Source organism: Fusarium keratoplasticum, chromosome 5 (genome assembly GCF_025433545.1).
Source record: "Fusarium keratoplasticum isolate Fu6.1 chromosome 5, whole genome shotgun sequence".
Taxonomy (NCBI): domain Eukaryota; kingdom Fungi; phylum Ascomycota; class Sordariomycetes; order Hypocreales; family Nectriaceae; genus Fusarium; species Fusarium keratoplasticum.
The window spans coordinates 1,961,055-1,976,685 of NC_070533.1; the positions used below are offsets into that span (position 1 = coordinate 1,961,055).

At 53.6% G+C, this 15,631-nt stretch overlaps 4 protein-coding genes across 4 annotated transcripts; 3 read left to right on the forward strand and 1 right to left on the reverse strand.

Annotated features, from left to right (window-relative positions):
• Positions 1–584: 584 nt before the first annotated feature.
• On the forward strand, positions 585–3,002 carry NCS57_00724200 (Zn(2)-C6 fungal-type domain-containing protein; the record flags this gene model as incomplete). Its single annotated transcript, XM_053057098.1, has 1 exon — positions 585–3,002. One exon carries the CDS (start codon positions 585–587, stop codon positions 3,000–3,002), a length of 2,418 nt encoding a protein of 805 aa, XP_052913293.1.
• An 847-nt stretch (positions 3,003–3,849) lies between these two features.
• On the reverse strand, positions 3,850–5,203 carry NCS57_00724300 (Chorismate synthase; the record flags this gene model as incomplete). The annotated part of the gene is made up of 3 exons (XM_053057099.1): positions 3,850–4,852; positions 4,914–5,099; positions 5,169–5,203. 3 exons carry the CDS (start codon positions 5,201–5,203, stop codon positions 3,850–3,852), a joined length of 1,224 nt encoding a protein of 407 aa, XP_052913294.1.
• A 2,710-nt stretch (positions 5,204–7,913) lies between these two features.
• On the forward strand, positions 7,914–9,193 carry NCS57_00724400 (uncharacterized protein; the record flags this gene model as incomplete). Its single annotated transcript, XM_053057100.1, has 2 exons — positions 7,914–8,099; positions 8,156–9,193. The coding sequence occupies 2 exons, from the start codon at positions 7,914–7,916 to the stop codon at positions 9,191–9,193; spliced, it is 1,224 nt and encodes a 407-aa protein (XP_052913295.1).
• Positions 9,194–13,919: 4,726 nt separating this feature from the next.
• On the forward strand, positions 13,920–15,631 carry NCS57_00724500 (Glutamine synthetase; the record flags this gene model as incomplete). The annotated part of the gene is made up of 6 exons (XM_053057101.1): positions 13,920–13,922; positions 13,981–14,109; positions 14,439–14,773; positions 14,823–14,905; positions 15,052–15,138; positions 15,198–15,631. 6 exons carry the CDS (start codon positions 13,920–13,922, stop codon positions 15,629–15,631), a joined length of 1,071 nt encoding a protein of 356 aa, XP_052913296.1.

Here is a 15,631-nt window from a genome sequence, read left to right on the forward strand (position 1 = left end):
GCTCCTCCACCAAGACTGCCTCGCCAAGCTGGACCCTCACTCACGATGCCCTCGAAATAAGCATCTCACGCGTAGAGGCACTGCCTCTCGGCACATGTGTCATTCACAGCCGTGCAGGTTGCGGCACCCAATGGCTTGGCCGGGCCTCGTCCCCCCCATGTTACCGTCCGGGTGGTGCGCCTTCAACCCGGAACACTGCCACGCTCCCAGGCTATCAGCCCTAAATGATGCAGGCGTTTGACGGCTCTTGACGTGCGGGCTTGAGAGGCTTTCCCGCCGGTTCTAAGATTACCTTCCAATGAGGTTGGCCGTACGCCCTTTTTTTTCGAGGCCGTCTTGCTCTGCCTACCCTTTCTCTCTTCCTCGCGAACCCTACCGTACAGTGTGGGGGGAGATGCTACTTTTGTTTCAAAGGCCAAGGCAACCAGCTCGAGCCTAGAGGTCGTCCGGCTTGATGTTTATTTTGAGACACGGTTCTGCTTCATACATTTATTCGCTTGGCGCCCTGGGGACTTTGACAGCTTCTCTCTCGTGGCTTCATCACCACAAACGCCTATGTACACCGCGACTCAACAACAGCATCCATGGCCTCCAAGCACCCATTGAGACGGTCGTGTGCCTTTTGCCGGGCGAGGAAGATCAGGTGTTCTAACGAAACCATCTGCGAGGCCTGCCGCAAGCAGGGCGCTGACTGCATCTACGACTTCGAGTCACCACGGTCCAGGGTTCGGAACCCGAGCATTGACAGCACAAAGTCCAACTTGTTACATGTTCGAAGCGATCATGGACTGCCGGATAGCAAGAGAAGAAGATCTTGCTCTGCTAGCTCCACCCCTTCTACTCCCCCGAAGAACCAAGAGGATCAGGGTCCCCCAGGGGAAGCCTTTGAAAGCATTGCTGCATCCCTAGAGCAGATGTTTCGGGAGAAATTTCCTCACAAGTCTGTCAAGTTTACCCCCGAAGAGCAATCCAACTCTCAGTCAAAGCCCAGACCCAAGGATATCAGGTACACCGGTCTTCTCTCCCTCCTGGCCTACGACCTTGTCGGGCTTGTCGTTGACAGATTTGGCTCCTTGGGATGCTACCACAATGAAGAGAACAGTAGTCGATTCTTCCGGTCCGGCCTGGCCAGCGATAATACCCAAAACATGTTCGACAACCTTGTCCAGGGAACCAACCCCCTTTCCGACTATGGCCCACGACAGCGGACGCAACTGATCGATGTCTGGTACTCCATCCACCCCCTGTCTTTCCTCATCTCCAAGACCCTACTTCTTCGGGAGGTCCGCGATGGCACCTGCGACGAGGTTCTTATAGCTGCTATGCTCGCCGAGGCCAGCTTCGTCCTTGGAGACGAAATCAGTGTTGGTCGTGGCCGTGACTTGTTGAAGTGGGCCGAAGCACAACTCCAAAACCGTCGACGTCATCAACAATCCAGCGAAGACAACTCCATACACTCGAACATACCCACGAGGGTATACAAGCGAGTCACTACTGCACAAGCCTTGGTCCTCCTGGCCTGGAACGCTCTCTCCTCCTATGAGTTTCGTCGGGCAGTCTGCTACATCGACCTGGCTAGCAAGATGGTGACGGAGATCAAAGAATGCATGGCAAGAGATATGTCCCCACCAAACTCCAGTCGTATCAACGGGGTCGATGTGCTGGATGTTGAGAGAGAGGTTGTGACCTATCTCTGGTGGACAACGTTCTCCCTGAATCTCTGGACTTGTGTCCAGACGGGCTTCTTGCCTGAATCCACCCCCGCCACTTTCACCCTTGATTCCCTTCCCGTGACGGAGGCCTCCTCTATCATCATTCAACTGGACCTGGTATCCGAGAACTTCAGCACGTTGCAGAAGCAGAAGGGCAGCATGCGTGAGATGTGGCCTCTCGCCCACATTTCCAGCACTGTTGCCTACCTGTTCCTGCATACTTCCGACCAGGCGGCAGCAAGACATGGCGTGGGTGTTTGTCGAGAGGCTATCCGCCTGCTTTCTGGCGAAGCAAACAAGGCAGAAGAGAAATGCAAGGCGCCCTTCAGACGACAATCTGATGACGCTTCACGGCACTTGCTCCTTGCGTTCCATCATACCATGGCTGCCCAGTTCCTCTTCCCAAAGGCCTTCCGGGATCAGGCAACCATCTCTCCAGATACTGTTGATCAGTTCTGCACCTCGATGGACCAAATCCTTCGATTCCTCTCCTTGACCCCGGAGCAGCCTTGCGACCCCATCTCCATCACTTCGTCCCTTCACCAGTCTCTCCCCAAGGCCCTTTGCCTTCTTCTTGATACCTGCTCCCGAGCCTTCAACTTTATCCGTGCCAACCTGGGTCTCAGCCTGAACGAGACTTACTTCCATCAGGGATGGGATGGGAGACTACATCCTCTTGCAACCCGGCTGTACAACATGAGCAAGGACGACCGCTTCCATCAGGGGTCGACGCTTCGCGCCGTCAGGAAGCAACTCAAGACTTGTGCCCGTGCTTTTGGAGCAGCTGGTGCCTCGAACTCTCTGGGTGTCCCTGAAGCAAACACAAACAACATGCGCTCAGCGTCACATTCTCCTCAGCACAATGTTCAGGCGCCCGGCTACTTTACTGCCACACCACAGGCGATCGGTGACGCTTCGTCGCCATTCTCATGCATCGAGGATATTTCCAGAGTGTCTTCATCCATGCCATCGTCGTCTGGCTCATCGGCGAGCGTCTCGACTCCATCGTTTACTCCTTTCGAGCAAATGAGCAAATGGCCGATCGATGGTGGCTTCTCTCCAGATATGCTGAGCACAAGCACCTTTAGCCCTCCTCCGGCCATCCAGCATGGCGTCACCAATGGATCGGTCATGAGCAATATGTGGTACTCTCAACCTCCGATGATGGACCTCGAGCCCGCGGGCCCGGTCTCGATCCAGCTTGGACAATGGGTTTGGCCGCCCACGAGCTCTGAGGAAGCTACATATCTCTCCTTCCAAGCCTTGGATATGGAGGAGGCTCCGGAATAGATTGAGCTTAGGAAAGATGGTATAAGCCAAGAGGGCTAAGATTGGGACAGAACTTGCGAAAATCTTGATAAAAAGACGAAAGGTTGAGGCGGGGTTTAGGATCAAGGCTTCTGTGAGGGGGGAGGCTACCCACCATATGATCTTTGCCTGCTTTCAACGCATAGACTATATCATATAGCACGGGATGCTTCTGCCGCCGGCGGCATTAGGCCATGGAGTTACTGGATGTCATCTTGGGTACAGCGCGGGCGTGGGTTTGGCAATTCATGACTTGTACGTACGAAACGAAACAACCGAGACTGGCACGTCTTGCAAGAAAAACAAAGGAACGAAGAATGATGGAATGAACGCGATCGAGATTAGTTTCTCCAAATTCATCTACATGTTAGATACTTGAAAATCTTTACTATTTGTGCCATTTTAATACGACGTATTGCGCCTAATATTCCCTGTCCGCTTAGTTCCGCCGCAGTTTGGTATGAGTGCAAGGGGATGTCTTGAGGCCTCAAACATCTCCGGGCCCTCTGCCACCAGCGCAATGGTGTGCCACGCGTTGTCGAAAGGCTGCTCCTGGTCGTGCGCAGGAACTTGTCAAGTAGGCAGAGGAAGAACAGAACAGTACTATGGCAATCACCATCGCTGTAGTGTAGGCCCGTCTGAAGGCATTTTCGGTTTCATTAGGGAAGGACAGAACATGGACAGGGCCCAAGTCTAATAAACGATGTATTCTCCTAACGCTTTAAATTTTTGCGAGCACCTTAATACTAACCGTTTCTATACTGCTAGTGTTCCCCCTTAGTCGCCACGTTCACTCATAGTAAATTAAGCCCTCGTACTCCGAAATGTACTACCGTCCAGCTGCGGCAATCTTCACGCCCATCTGCCTCGCGTGCTGAGCCATGAGGGCGTCAGCAATAGTCAGAGCGGCCATGGCCTCGACGATAGGAACCGCGCGAGGAGCAACATTAGGGTCGTGACGGCCCTTGGCGGTCAGGATGCCCTCGCCCGAAGCGTCGTAGCGAGCAGTAGTCTGGTCCTGGGAGATTGTAGCGGGGGGCTTGAACGCAACGCGGAAGAAGATGGGCATGCCGTTGGAGATGCCGCCCTGGATACCGCCCGAGTGGTTCGTCTTGGTCTGCAGGCGGGACGGAGGAATGCCAGCGCCAGCGCTCGGCGTCGCATCGTCGGCGGCGGCGGTAGACACGAAGGGGTCGTTGTGGCGGGATCCGCGCATCTCGGCGCCGCGGAAGCCAGAGCCAATCTCAAAACCCTTGGTAGCAGGAATAGACATCATAGCGTGGGCGAGGAGAGCCTCAAGCTTATCAAAGCACGGCTCTCCGAGACCGGAGGGGCACCCGCGAATAATACAGGTTACGGTACCACCAGTAGAGTCGTGCTGATCGCGGAGCTCGGCAATCCTCTCCTCCATACGCTTCGCGACGGTAGTATCAGGGCAGCGCACGGGAAGGAACTCATCCACCTTCTCGCGGGTTAGAGAGCCAACAAGCTCGAGGAACTTAGGGTTGCTACTAAGGGAGTCGATATCGTCGCTATCGGTTACAGGCCTGTCCTCAAAGAGCTTGATGTTGCCAACCGAGGAAACAAAGGCAACGATCTCGACGCCGTAGGCCTCGCGCAGCCACTTCTCGGCAACAGCGCCGGCAGCGACGCGGGCAATAGTCTCACGGGCGCTGCTCCGGCCGCCGCCAGAGGAGGCCTTGATACCATACTTCTCAAGGTAAGTCCAGTCGGCGTGGGAGGGGCGCGGGTAGAGGTCGATGGTCTTGGAGCCGTAGTCGTGAGGGCGTTGATCCTCGTTAGGCACGGTCAGGAGTATGGGTGTGCCCAATCTGCGACCCTAGGGTATTAGCATCATGGCAAATATCATGACTTCCTGTAGGGTTGTCACACGTGCGCCCAAACTCGCATCCAGATCCTATAGTCACACGGTCCTTCTCGTCGCGCGGGGTGGTGATGGCCGATTGGCCCGGGCGCCGGCGGTTGAGCTGCGGCTGGATGTCGGACTCGGTGAGGGACAGGCCTGGCGGGCAGTTCTCGATGATACAGGAGACGGTCTTGCCGTGGGACTCGCCGGCGCTGTGACGATGGAGGTCAGTAGGCTGTTGTCTTGCGTTCCTAGCAGTTTAGTGGAGGGAGAGGACTCACGTCGTCACGCGAAAGTAGTTGCCGAATGTCGACATGGTGTCTTTATCTGTTCTGTATGTTCACTGGGTGAATTGATTGACGGAAGAGAGAGAGGTTAGAGGGGGAGGAATGTAGCGATATCGCAAAGATATTTTTCTGGGGAGTCATACCTGCACCGGGGCCGGCGCAAATAAGTCACGTGCCCGCCGCACCGAACCATGAAAAAGGACAAGCTGGGCAACGAAACACTCAAGGAAGCGAGGGAGATCAAGTCGCAGAATAATACGACTATCCGCGGGTGTCTTGGACAGGTTCCACAAAGAAGAGACAAAGCCATACATCTTGAACTACGACATTGTCCGCGGAGAAGGCAGTGACTGTCGATGAAGGGGTTGGTATTAACCCCAGGCTGATTAGACAACACTGACTTGATATATCGTTTGCGACACAAGCCTAACCTTTTTATGATCTGGCATCCAAAATATACTATCATGCTGCCTTCCAGGACTTGACAAATAACATTGCCGCCACTATGGCTGACATTTCTTCTGGGACAGATAGCGCTTGCCATGGTGGCATCTCAACGCAACAACCTCCCTTCTCCTCTTCAATCAAGGAGCGAAAGTACAGCCAATGTCGTCCCCTCTTCGCCAGACACAGCGGAGGCTCCCAGCTCAAACAACAACGCATAGATGGAAAATTCCAGGCAGCCCAGAGTGCATTCGAGCCAAGCGGTTCTTGGACTAGTCGTTTCTAATCGCATCGTAAGAAGAGCAACACAGAAAAGGACCAAGATTAGAAAACGTCAGCCCAGGAGTGTATTTAAGTCAAGAGACTATCGAGAAGCTGAGCCAAAGTTCATGGACCTACCAGCGTTTTATACCGTCGATGTCTTTCTCAGAGGTGGTCTACTTAGTTTTCTCCAGGTAGAGAGTCAAGAACTCGTCACAGGGAACACGCATCATCGCTTTATCTGGACGCTTAGGTGCCAGAATTAATGCATATAATCCAAGTTTAGTGTGCTAACAGATGTGCCTTTGAGCATGGCTGGAGGGTATACGCTTCTGCTATATGAGAATATGTCGATAAACCTTTCCCCTAGTCATCAATCGTGTCTATAAGTCACGAGCAGCTCAATTAAAGTTCCCAAGGTAGGTAGAACGATAGCGACTGGAAACGCCGAGTTTGAACGTGGAGAGCAATATTAGGATATTTGGTCCGGGATCTCGATCTTAAGGTCTCCCGCCTTTGTCTCTTCGTTCGACTGAATTTCTGTCCCTTAAACAATCCTAGATTCGAGCAATCAACTATGCACCCAGAATTTAACCAGGGCGACAGGGGATTAAGAATGCCAAAGCCTTTTAGTAAATTTTCGGGATGATACTATTCAAGATGAGCTAGACCTCTACACAGCATACGTTAGAACCATAACCGTATAGATCGCATCCATTGTAGCATGACTTGCACTTACCCTTTGGTATCCATATCTAACTACCCTATGCCTCAAACGTGGAATGCTTGGTTGGAGAGTTAGTTATCGTATATGACACATATTTTCGTTTAGCTCTTCAAGATAATGCTTCGCTAAAAGCTCAATGCCGGGGATGTTTTGTTTATTTACAGCTCCGTAATGGCCTCAACATCGTGTTGTCCTCACCTGACGTGCCGTCCATCTGACCTCTACCGAGCACCGGTATCGCTTCATGCTCAATGATATGGGACCGGGCCGTGTCTAGGCTAAAAATAAACGTCACCTGTATTATCAGCCGCGGACATGCGCATACCGAACGTCGCCACCGTCGAAAGAGTCGCTTGGTGTCGGCCCTTTGAGAATCGGCCCGGAGGTCCGGTGTCTGGCCCACTTTTCCGGCCCGGGACCGACCTCTTTAGGAAATCGAATCGGTAGCGTTCTCAATGTGGGACGGAGGGGTTCGATGGCCAGATGCCGACCGGATTTTATGTCGGTAGAAGAGGTCATGTAAGCTCGCCCCCTGAGAGAATTCTGATACGCGATTGAATACTCAAGACAGGTCACAGCCTGGTACGAGCAAATCACGGGGCGGGGTCGCTGCTGAGAGTGCAAGAGCTTCGTTCAGGCACACCACACCATCCTGCAGCTCTGAGGCGAGTGAAGCGAGGGTCCAATGAAGACTAGGATTAATCGGTGCTCAAGCTTCTTATCTCTCCATGATATCACATATGATCAAAGTAACCCCGCACAGATGAGATAGGAACAATATCCCGAAAGCTCCAATGTTGAACTTGAGAGATAGTAGATAACATAACCGCCATGTCTTTAATCGCATAGCAATGCGAAATTCGCACCATTTGCATTTAATAAAGCTTCTTTCAACACGGTGTAAGCTGATAAATGTCAGTAGCCCTCCAATCCTTAACCTACAGGGCGGAACTGTCAATTCACAAACATGACAAACAAGTGTCAAACACTAAAAAATGATGACAACAACAAGGAATCTATTCCTTTTCGCTGGGAGATCCATGATATGTACTTGAATTATGCTTCCTTGCATTCTTTCAGTGGCTGGTGTTGTCCATCTCACACACCCTTAGGTAGAGCTCGCTCACCCACGTGCTCTGGCCTCAGCAGCAGCCACCGTCGCTGACGTCAGCTGATAATCTGAGCTCACACTCCAAAATTGAATCCAGTGTGGACATGCCAGTTGGATCTATCAGGAGCTCCAACGCACATTTCTTCTCCCCCCTCCAAGCTTCGTTCTCGTCCCGCAAGCTCCGACAGCGACGGCCATGAAACCGATCATTGCCGTCCCCGCGACCTGCGCGCTCGTCTACCGAGCGTGGAGCAGGAACTCGCTGACCCCGGCCGGAATAGCCGTCGCAACCTTGACAGCCATCGCGCACGCCTACCACCCATGGAATCTTCCTTTCGTCCTCCTCTGTGTCTTCTTTTTGGCAGGAACACGCGTGACGCATGTGAGCTTTTGCGCCCGCCGCCATGGACTGACCCTGATATCCTGACGTGGCCGTAGATCAAGGAAGATGTCAAGTCGCACTACACAGTTCCCTCCAAGGGAACATCTGGCGGAGAAGGACCTAGGACGCATGTTCAAGGCAAGTTCCTGAAGCGCTGTCCCCGATGGGAGCTAGCTAACCCTTGCGCGCCAGTCCTCGCGAACAGCCTGATGGCCTCGGTCCTCACGATCCTCCACGCGAACCAACTGCGCAAACGAGAAGCCGCCTTTGTCGACCCGAATACTCCGGACCCCGAGAGTTCACTGTGCTTCTCCTGGGGTGGCGATCTCCTTGTTGTGGGAATCATTGCAAACTACGCTGCCGTCGCCGCTGATACCTTCAGCTCTGAACTGGGCATCCTGTCCAAGAGCCAGCCCCGCCTCATCACGTCGCCAACACTGCGAAAGGTGCCCCGCGGAACAAATGGAGGGGTCACTCTCACAGGTCTTGGCGCGGGACTTTTGGGTTCCATGATCATCGTCACTGCGGCCATGATGTTTCTACCTTCATGCACCGAGGAGACGGCACAGAAACCTGGGGGTGGATCGCCATGGTCGGTGCTCGAACGACGCAAGTTTATGGGCTTCATGGTGATCTGGGGCACGTTGGGTAGCGTTCTCGACAGCTTCCTGGGCGGAATGTTTCAGCGATCAGTCAAGGACGTCCGGTCTGGAAAGATCGTCGAGGGGGAGGGCGGCAACCGGGTGCTCGTGGCTGAGTCTGCCGAGGCCATGGCAGCGCACTCCAAGAAGAGGGCCGACATCAAGGCGGCCATCATGCATGGGGAAGGTCAGAGGGCGACTGCGAAGCTGGGCGGCTCCGCCATTGCAGACGATGACGATGGTGAAGCTGACGCTGATGTCTACGATCCTCGGGACAAGCACCGGAAGGCAAGTTTTGGGGACGAGCGGCCTTCTCGCGTGGTTGAAAGTGGATGGGATCTTCTCGACAACAATGATGTCAACTTCCTCATGGCCGTCTCGATGAGCGTTGGCGGCATGGCGGTAGCAAGCTGGTACTGGGATGTCCCCATTCAGAGCGTCATGGGTGTGTAGGGCTAGTTGAAAGCGACGTCATCAGAGCTTCTGGTGCATTTCCCGTCCCTCCAAGACAAGGGGGTCAAGAAATAAACGAGACAACAGAAGAGAAAGAGAGTGACCTAACTCCTCATAATTATTATGAATAAATCTATACAAAATATAATAAAAATTAAATTATATATCATAATAATGATAATATTTTAGAGCCTTTTTTTATTATTCTTATTACTATCTTTAAGGGAGAATCAGCTAATGGGTTTATACTGGTGTCTCGTTTTTTCCTCGACCCGGGTGCGTGTGCAGGGGTTCGCTGCCAAGGCCAATGAAAATCTCGTGGAAAAAACAACCCGCTGTCGACTGCTGTAGAACTTGACCCATAAACCCACCCGTTGATTGTCATAAAACTCGGCTCATGATGACAACTAAACCAGCGTTACCCGTCGCCACTTGTGGTGTTGAACCACACCAAGCACTTGGCCTAGGTTTCGGCAAGGTCAACCCCGGTGAGGCCCCGTCACACCCCCGCCCACCCCGCCCGGGTCTCGGCGTGTTTCGCAGAGTTTTCGGGAGGCAACCCGGAGGGACCTCCGGCGCACGAATGGCACATGGTGTGGTAGCTAGGGAGGTGTATGTAAGACAATGAAGAGCCACGAGGGCACAGCAGCTTAGATCCACACGATTGGACCTGTTGTGAAATATGAAACAGGCTGTATCGTGCTGATCTCAGTCTCGGACTTGTGTGCTTACTTCCTCTAATTCTTCAACTTGTCTAAGAGGCTCGCTACTCCTCTTCCACAATCCTTTGCTTACGACTCCGTGCTCACCTACGCCCGCAGCTCTGAAACCCAGCACCCTGGAATGGGATCCCGAGCATCTCGGCATCTACCCCAGATGCCGGGATCCAATGCGCAGCCGGCGGATTGGGATTTCCAACCGGCACGATATCTCAACAAGTCAGGACGACCTCATTCGCGCGGGGGTTCTGGAGACGTGATTCCATCACCCAATCTTCCCCGGATTGTCGCGCCCGGTAGAACGGGAAGAGGGAAAGGGAACCGCACCCGTGATCCGAGGATCCAATAGACACGAAGCCTTTACTGATCGCGATCAGTTTGCTCTTTCGTGTAAAGATAGGGAAGATATCAACAGTAAAACCTGGGGTAAGCTCAGAGGCTAACGGGCTTTCATTACTCATTTCGTCGTGTCATACCGTCGCACAGGCCTCTGATTGGCCCAGGCTCTTTCTGGGAAGACGAGTTACACGATTGCGGGGAGCCGCAGATCTCCCAGGTGTCCGAGACGACGATGAAGGCGAAAAAGACCGCACAATATTATGAGTGACCAAAGAGGAAATGGTGGTTAAAATAAGACACGATTCTTATGATGAGTTGCCGTCCTAAACATGTGTAGATAATTGTGTCGACTGCATCTGCGTGGGTCATTCGTTACGTACCCCCGGTTTTGATGGGGAACTTCGTAGGTGCTGGGGTACGAAAACGTAGCTACGTGCATGTATAACGCGTCCGTGTACCAAGTCATTATGTTTTAGAAATGTATATTCGCCTGCATTTTTCAAGGTAGGAAAAGGCAAACGTGGCTCAGTATGAATGCATGCGCATTGTTTACTCCCCTGTTAATTCTCATGACTGTCAGACACTCGAGGATGTGTCAATTGAGAGTCAAAATGTGCAGGGCGACTTGCGACCCTTGCAACCAAGTCACTCTCTTTCCCTGGTCTTGTGCCCACAGGAGAAAGCAAGATGAACGGTTCGTTACAGGCAGCCGGACCCAGCTCGGGAATAAAATCTTGACGCCGGGAAAACGGAGGCGCTTTTAGATGAGTTGCCAAGGGGGAAGGGAGGTCGGTCAAGAACCCGAAAGATATTCTAGATGAAGGGATCGTGGGTTAAACTAGGAGCTACGGGACCAGATGAAGAAGTTTTTTCCCCGAGGCCGGAGAGCAAGCTTTGGGACCTGACAATCTGGAGTCAAGGTGTACGGAGACGGTCTGGGGAAACGGAAAAAAAAGACTGGGGGTTCGCCCAAAAACTCAGATTTGCTCAGCCCGCTGAGCGATTTTACCCAACCAGGAGCTTCAACGGCTGGCAGCCGTGGCCGTGACAGCCCAAGGTGAGATAACAGGCATTATGCAGAACATCCTTGGGACCAATCAAGGGCCGACGATAAGATTCTGCTGTCCGTCCTGCGTCCTGCGTCCTGGTGTGGCTCCTTTGACTCCAGAGCATGCTTTTTTTGGGGTGGCGTTTGTTGGTGCAGTATCCACGTAGCTGGAGATGTACCTCGAATGTCAAAGTTGATGACTTTTTTAGGATAGGAATGAGATGAAAAGGCTCTAAAATAAAATAAAAAATATCATAAAACTCATCAAATTCATTAAATCTTCTATCTAAAGTTCTCTAATTTTCATCTTATTATTATAGGCATTCTTAAGGGAGCACAAGCTAATCCTCCCGTACCGGTGTCTTCCTCAGCGTGGTACCTTGGGCTTCTTGGGCCTTGGGCCTTGGGTGTGCTTGGAGAGACACCGACTCGTCGCCCGGCAGCACCAAGAGGCGGCGGCACAAGGCTTCCGCCTATGGCGATGCGGCGCAGGGTTGGGAACAGGTTGGAACATGTCGAACAAAGAAACAGGGCCTCTTACCCAAACGAGTATAAACCGTCTGGGGCTCAAGCAAACGATTTGGTAACAGAACGGGGACAAACCGGAACCACCGAGCTCAGACGTTCTCAAGAGTCACAGGAACAAGTCAAAGAAGCCCGGACTCTGAAAATAACCAGAAGGAAAGGAAAGAAAAACGACAGGGCAAAATTTTACAAGGCCAGTCATCCATGGCTCGCATCTGGGAGGGGCTCGAACAGGGCGCTTGTTGGCCATGGCAGGCTGCTGCCATCTGCGATGCCGCGTGCTTGCGCCTTTCGCTACATGTATGTACATACATGACATTAGGACGTGGGCCAGGGGTAAAAAACAGGGTCCAGAGTTGGATCTCTCGTCGAGGCCAGGAATATCACTGGTTCCTGGGGAACACTGGGGACCGCACAAGGATTTCAAGGTACCGTTGTGTCGTCTCTGGCCGCACAAGCCAGCCTCAGGGCGTCAAAGTCTGTCTTTTTGCCTGTCCCACACTTCAACCCCAGAGTCTTCCTCGCGGGTGCGGGAGCCATTGATAGCCTCGACGCCGTGGTGGGAGGATTTGGGGGGCACACACAATATGGGGGGGATGGGGAATGGGGGACAGAGGTCAATCAGATAGCATCGCTATCTTCTGACTCGATCAAAGTGTAATCACAAACTGTCAAGGCTTCACAGGGCAGTCCGCGATGGCTTCGGTCTGGAGGAAGAGTAATTGGCACACGCCGAGTGGACGAGTGGACGGGCTGATCAATGAGCGGAAAGGGCTTCGACTTGTCACCCCACCATGCCCCTTGCGGGCATGCGGCGGGCACACACACGCACCACAGCTAACTCGACTCTTTAACAGTTTCTGACGATAAGAGGCCCTGGCGCGCGTTGGGTTGGGGTCTTGGATAGGCATTTGCATTGGCCGAGGATGGGGGGAACTGATTGCGTTGCGTCTCTGGTCTGGCCTGGTCGTCGGGGATGGGACTCCGTGGGCGAGCGAGTCGGAGGAGGGCGCTTCTAGAGGAATCTCCATCCGTGGTCGTCAATTCTCAGATGACTCTTTTTCAAAATAGAAGCCGAATCGGCACTGTTCACTGTCTAATTACAGCATTACAATTCAGTTAACAAGAGGTCGCTGAGCCAACCCGGCCCGGTGGTGGCTGGGGAGGGACCTCGAAGGGGCACCGCCATATGCCGCTGGCGATCTCCGCCGAGCGGCTGTGCGAGTACGGAGGTACATGGATCAGACCCGGCGCACACACCCCCTCGTGAGCAGAGCTCCGCCGAGGCCGCCGCCCGTTATGTCATATGGGTACTCAGCGACTCCCCTACCCGCCTCGGTGTCATCACGAGGCGGCGGTGCCCTGAAGAGAGTAGCTGTCCTGCCGGCAGCAGCAGCATTGACGCAGCCCATTCTTTCTTGAAAACCGGTTGGGGGATGGGGGGGCCCTTGGCTGACCGGAAGACCGCAGGACCGGATATGATGAGAGCGGGCGGTGGGATGCTGCCCGCCGCGCGCACAACGAGATGGGATATGACAGAGAGAAACTGACTCCGAGCCGACTCTTGAATGCGCTCAATTTAGCAGCCTGCTCGGGTTCTGGGCTGGGCTGGCTTCGGGGCGTGGCGAGAGTAATCCCTGAACGGAACGTCGTTACCTTATGGTTTCTCTCTCCCGCGACAAGTACATGTTGGAGAAGGAGGTGTTCTATGTAGAGCTCATGTATCTTCCATGTGCGTGCGGTTTGCGAGGATCCTTACGCCACCCCCCTCCTTCTGGCCCTGCCGAACGCCAATCGCACCCTGTGGTGGGCGAAATACCCACCATGGCCGGTAGCAGCCACACCCCTGCATCCGGCCACAGCAAGTCTTATCTTTTGGTGGGCGAAAGAGTCAAGCTGTGCTTGGAGACGGCGGCGCTCAAATCCGTCAACATAAAACCCTCATCCGCCCCGGACTTTCAAACGTTGAATTTGGTCATCCTTCACATTCCCGTCTATTTGTGTGATACGTTTAGTATCAATTCACTTTCTTTCTTCCGGATCTCGCTTGGAATTCTAATCTCTTCTCCCTCACCTCACAAAAACAACCTTCACAATGGTGAGGCTTATCATGTGCCCCTCCTGTTATCGGCGCCCACTAACACCACATGTCACAGGCGACTTCAGCTCCCGTCACCTCGAGGACCGAGACCCTCGCAAAGTATCTCAAGCTCGACCAGAAGGGCCAGATCATGGCCGAGTACGTCTGGGTTGATGCCGATGGCGAGACTCGATCAAAGTCCCGAGTAAGTCTTACTCATTCTCTCCTTTCCGGGCTCCTTTGTCCGGGCTGCCTTCTCCTGTTGCGATGGCGAATCGGCAAGTTTTGGCCACCCGGCCGGACCCAGCGTCATCACGTCGCAGGGTCTTCATCCGAGGCTGAGCAGCGCATTCGCCCTTTCCGGCGTCGCGCCTGCCTTCTGGCCAATGGGACCAAAAATAGCCACCCGCATACCCCACAAAGTGGGGTATTGCGGGTCCCGATCCGTCGGCCTGGATAAAGCCGGCATTGCCCGATTGAGAAGGAAGCAAGAAACGACGACGAAGAATAGTCATACTGATACAATTCTCGCAGACTCTCCCTGAGAAGGAGTACAAGCCCGAGGACCTCCCCGTCTGGAACTTCGATGGTTCTTCCACCCGCCAAGCCCCCGGTGACAACTCCGATGTCTACCTCCGACCTTGCGCCGTCTACCCCGATCCCTTCCGTGGCTCTCCCAACATCATTGTTCTCGCCGAGTGCTGGAACGCCGATGGCACTCCCAACAAGTACAACTACCGACATGACTGCGTGAAGGTCATGGACACCTACGCCGATGACGAGCCCTGGTTCGGTCTTGAGCAGGAGTACACTCTCCTCGGTCTTGACAACCGACCCTACGGCTGGCCTTCCGGTGGTTTCCCCGCTCCGTAAGTCGTCCGATATTCGTTTGCGTATACTTTTCTAACCTCATTACAGTCAGGGCGAGTACTACTGCGGTGTCGGTACTGGCAAGGTTGTCCAGCGTGATATCGTCGAGGCTCACTACAAGGCTTGCTTGTGTAAGTTTTACCCACCCTTAAGCCGTCTACACGTTTGAAATATCCTGCGAATGATAAGTTACGACATGTAAACGCACTTGTCATTCGTGGGAGCTCAATCGCGTCGTGATGGCGGTCACGTGACACCCCAAACTAACATCACCCAGACGCCGGTATCAAGATTTCTGGCACCAACGCTGAGGTTATGCCTGCCCAGTGGGAGTACCAAGTCGGCCCTTGCCTGGGCATTGAGAGTATGTCTGAAGTTTCCCCGTTTTGCCCCATTTCGTCGCTAACCACCAAAATTTCGCAGTGGGTGATATGCTCTGGGTTTCGCGATTCTTCCTCGCCCGTATCTCTGAGGAGTTCGGCGCAAAGGTTTCCCTGCACCCCAAGCCTATCCCTGGTGATTGGAACGGAGCTGGCCTGCATTCCAACTTCTCCACGAAGGCTATGCGTGCTGAGGGTGGTATGAAGGTGATCGAGGAGGCGCTCAAGAAGCTCGAGCCCCACCACGCCGAGTGCATCGCCGAGTATGGCGAGGACAACGACCAGCGTCTCACTGGTCGTCACGAGACCGGCTCTATCGACTCGTTCTCCTGGGGTGTTGCCAACCGTGGAACAAGTATTCGCGTTCCTCGGGAAACCGCCGCCAAGGGCTACGGTTACTTCGAGGACCGACGACCTGCTTCCAACGCCGATCCTTACCGGGTCACCAAGGTTCTCCTTCAGTTCTCTATGGCTTAA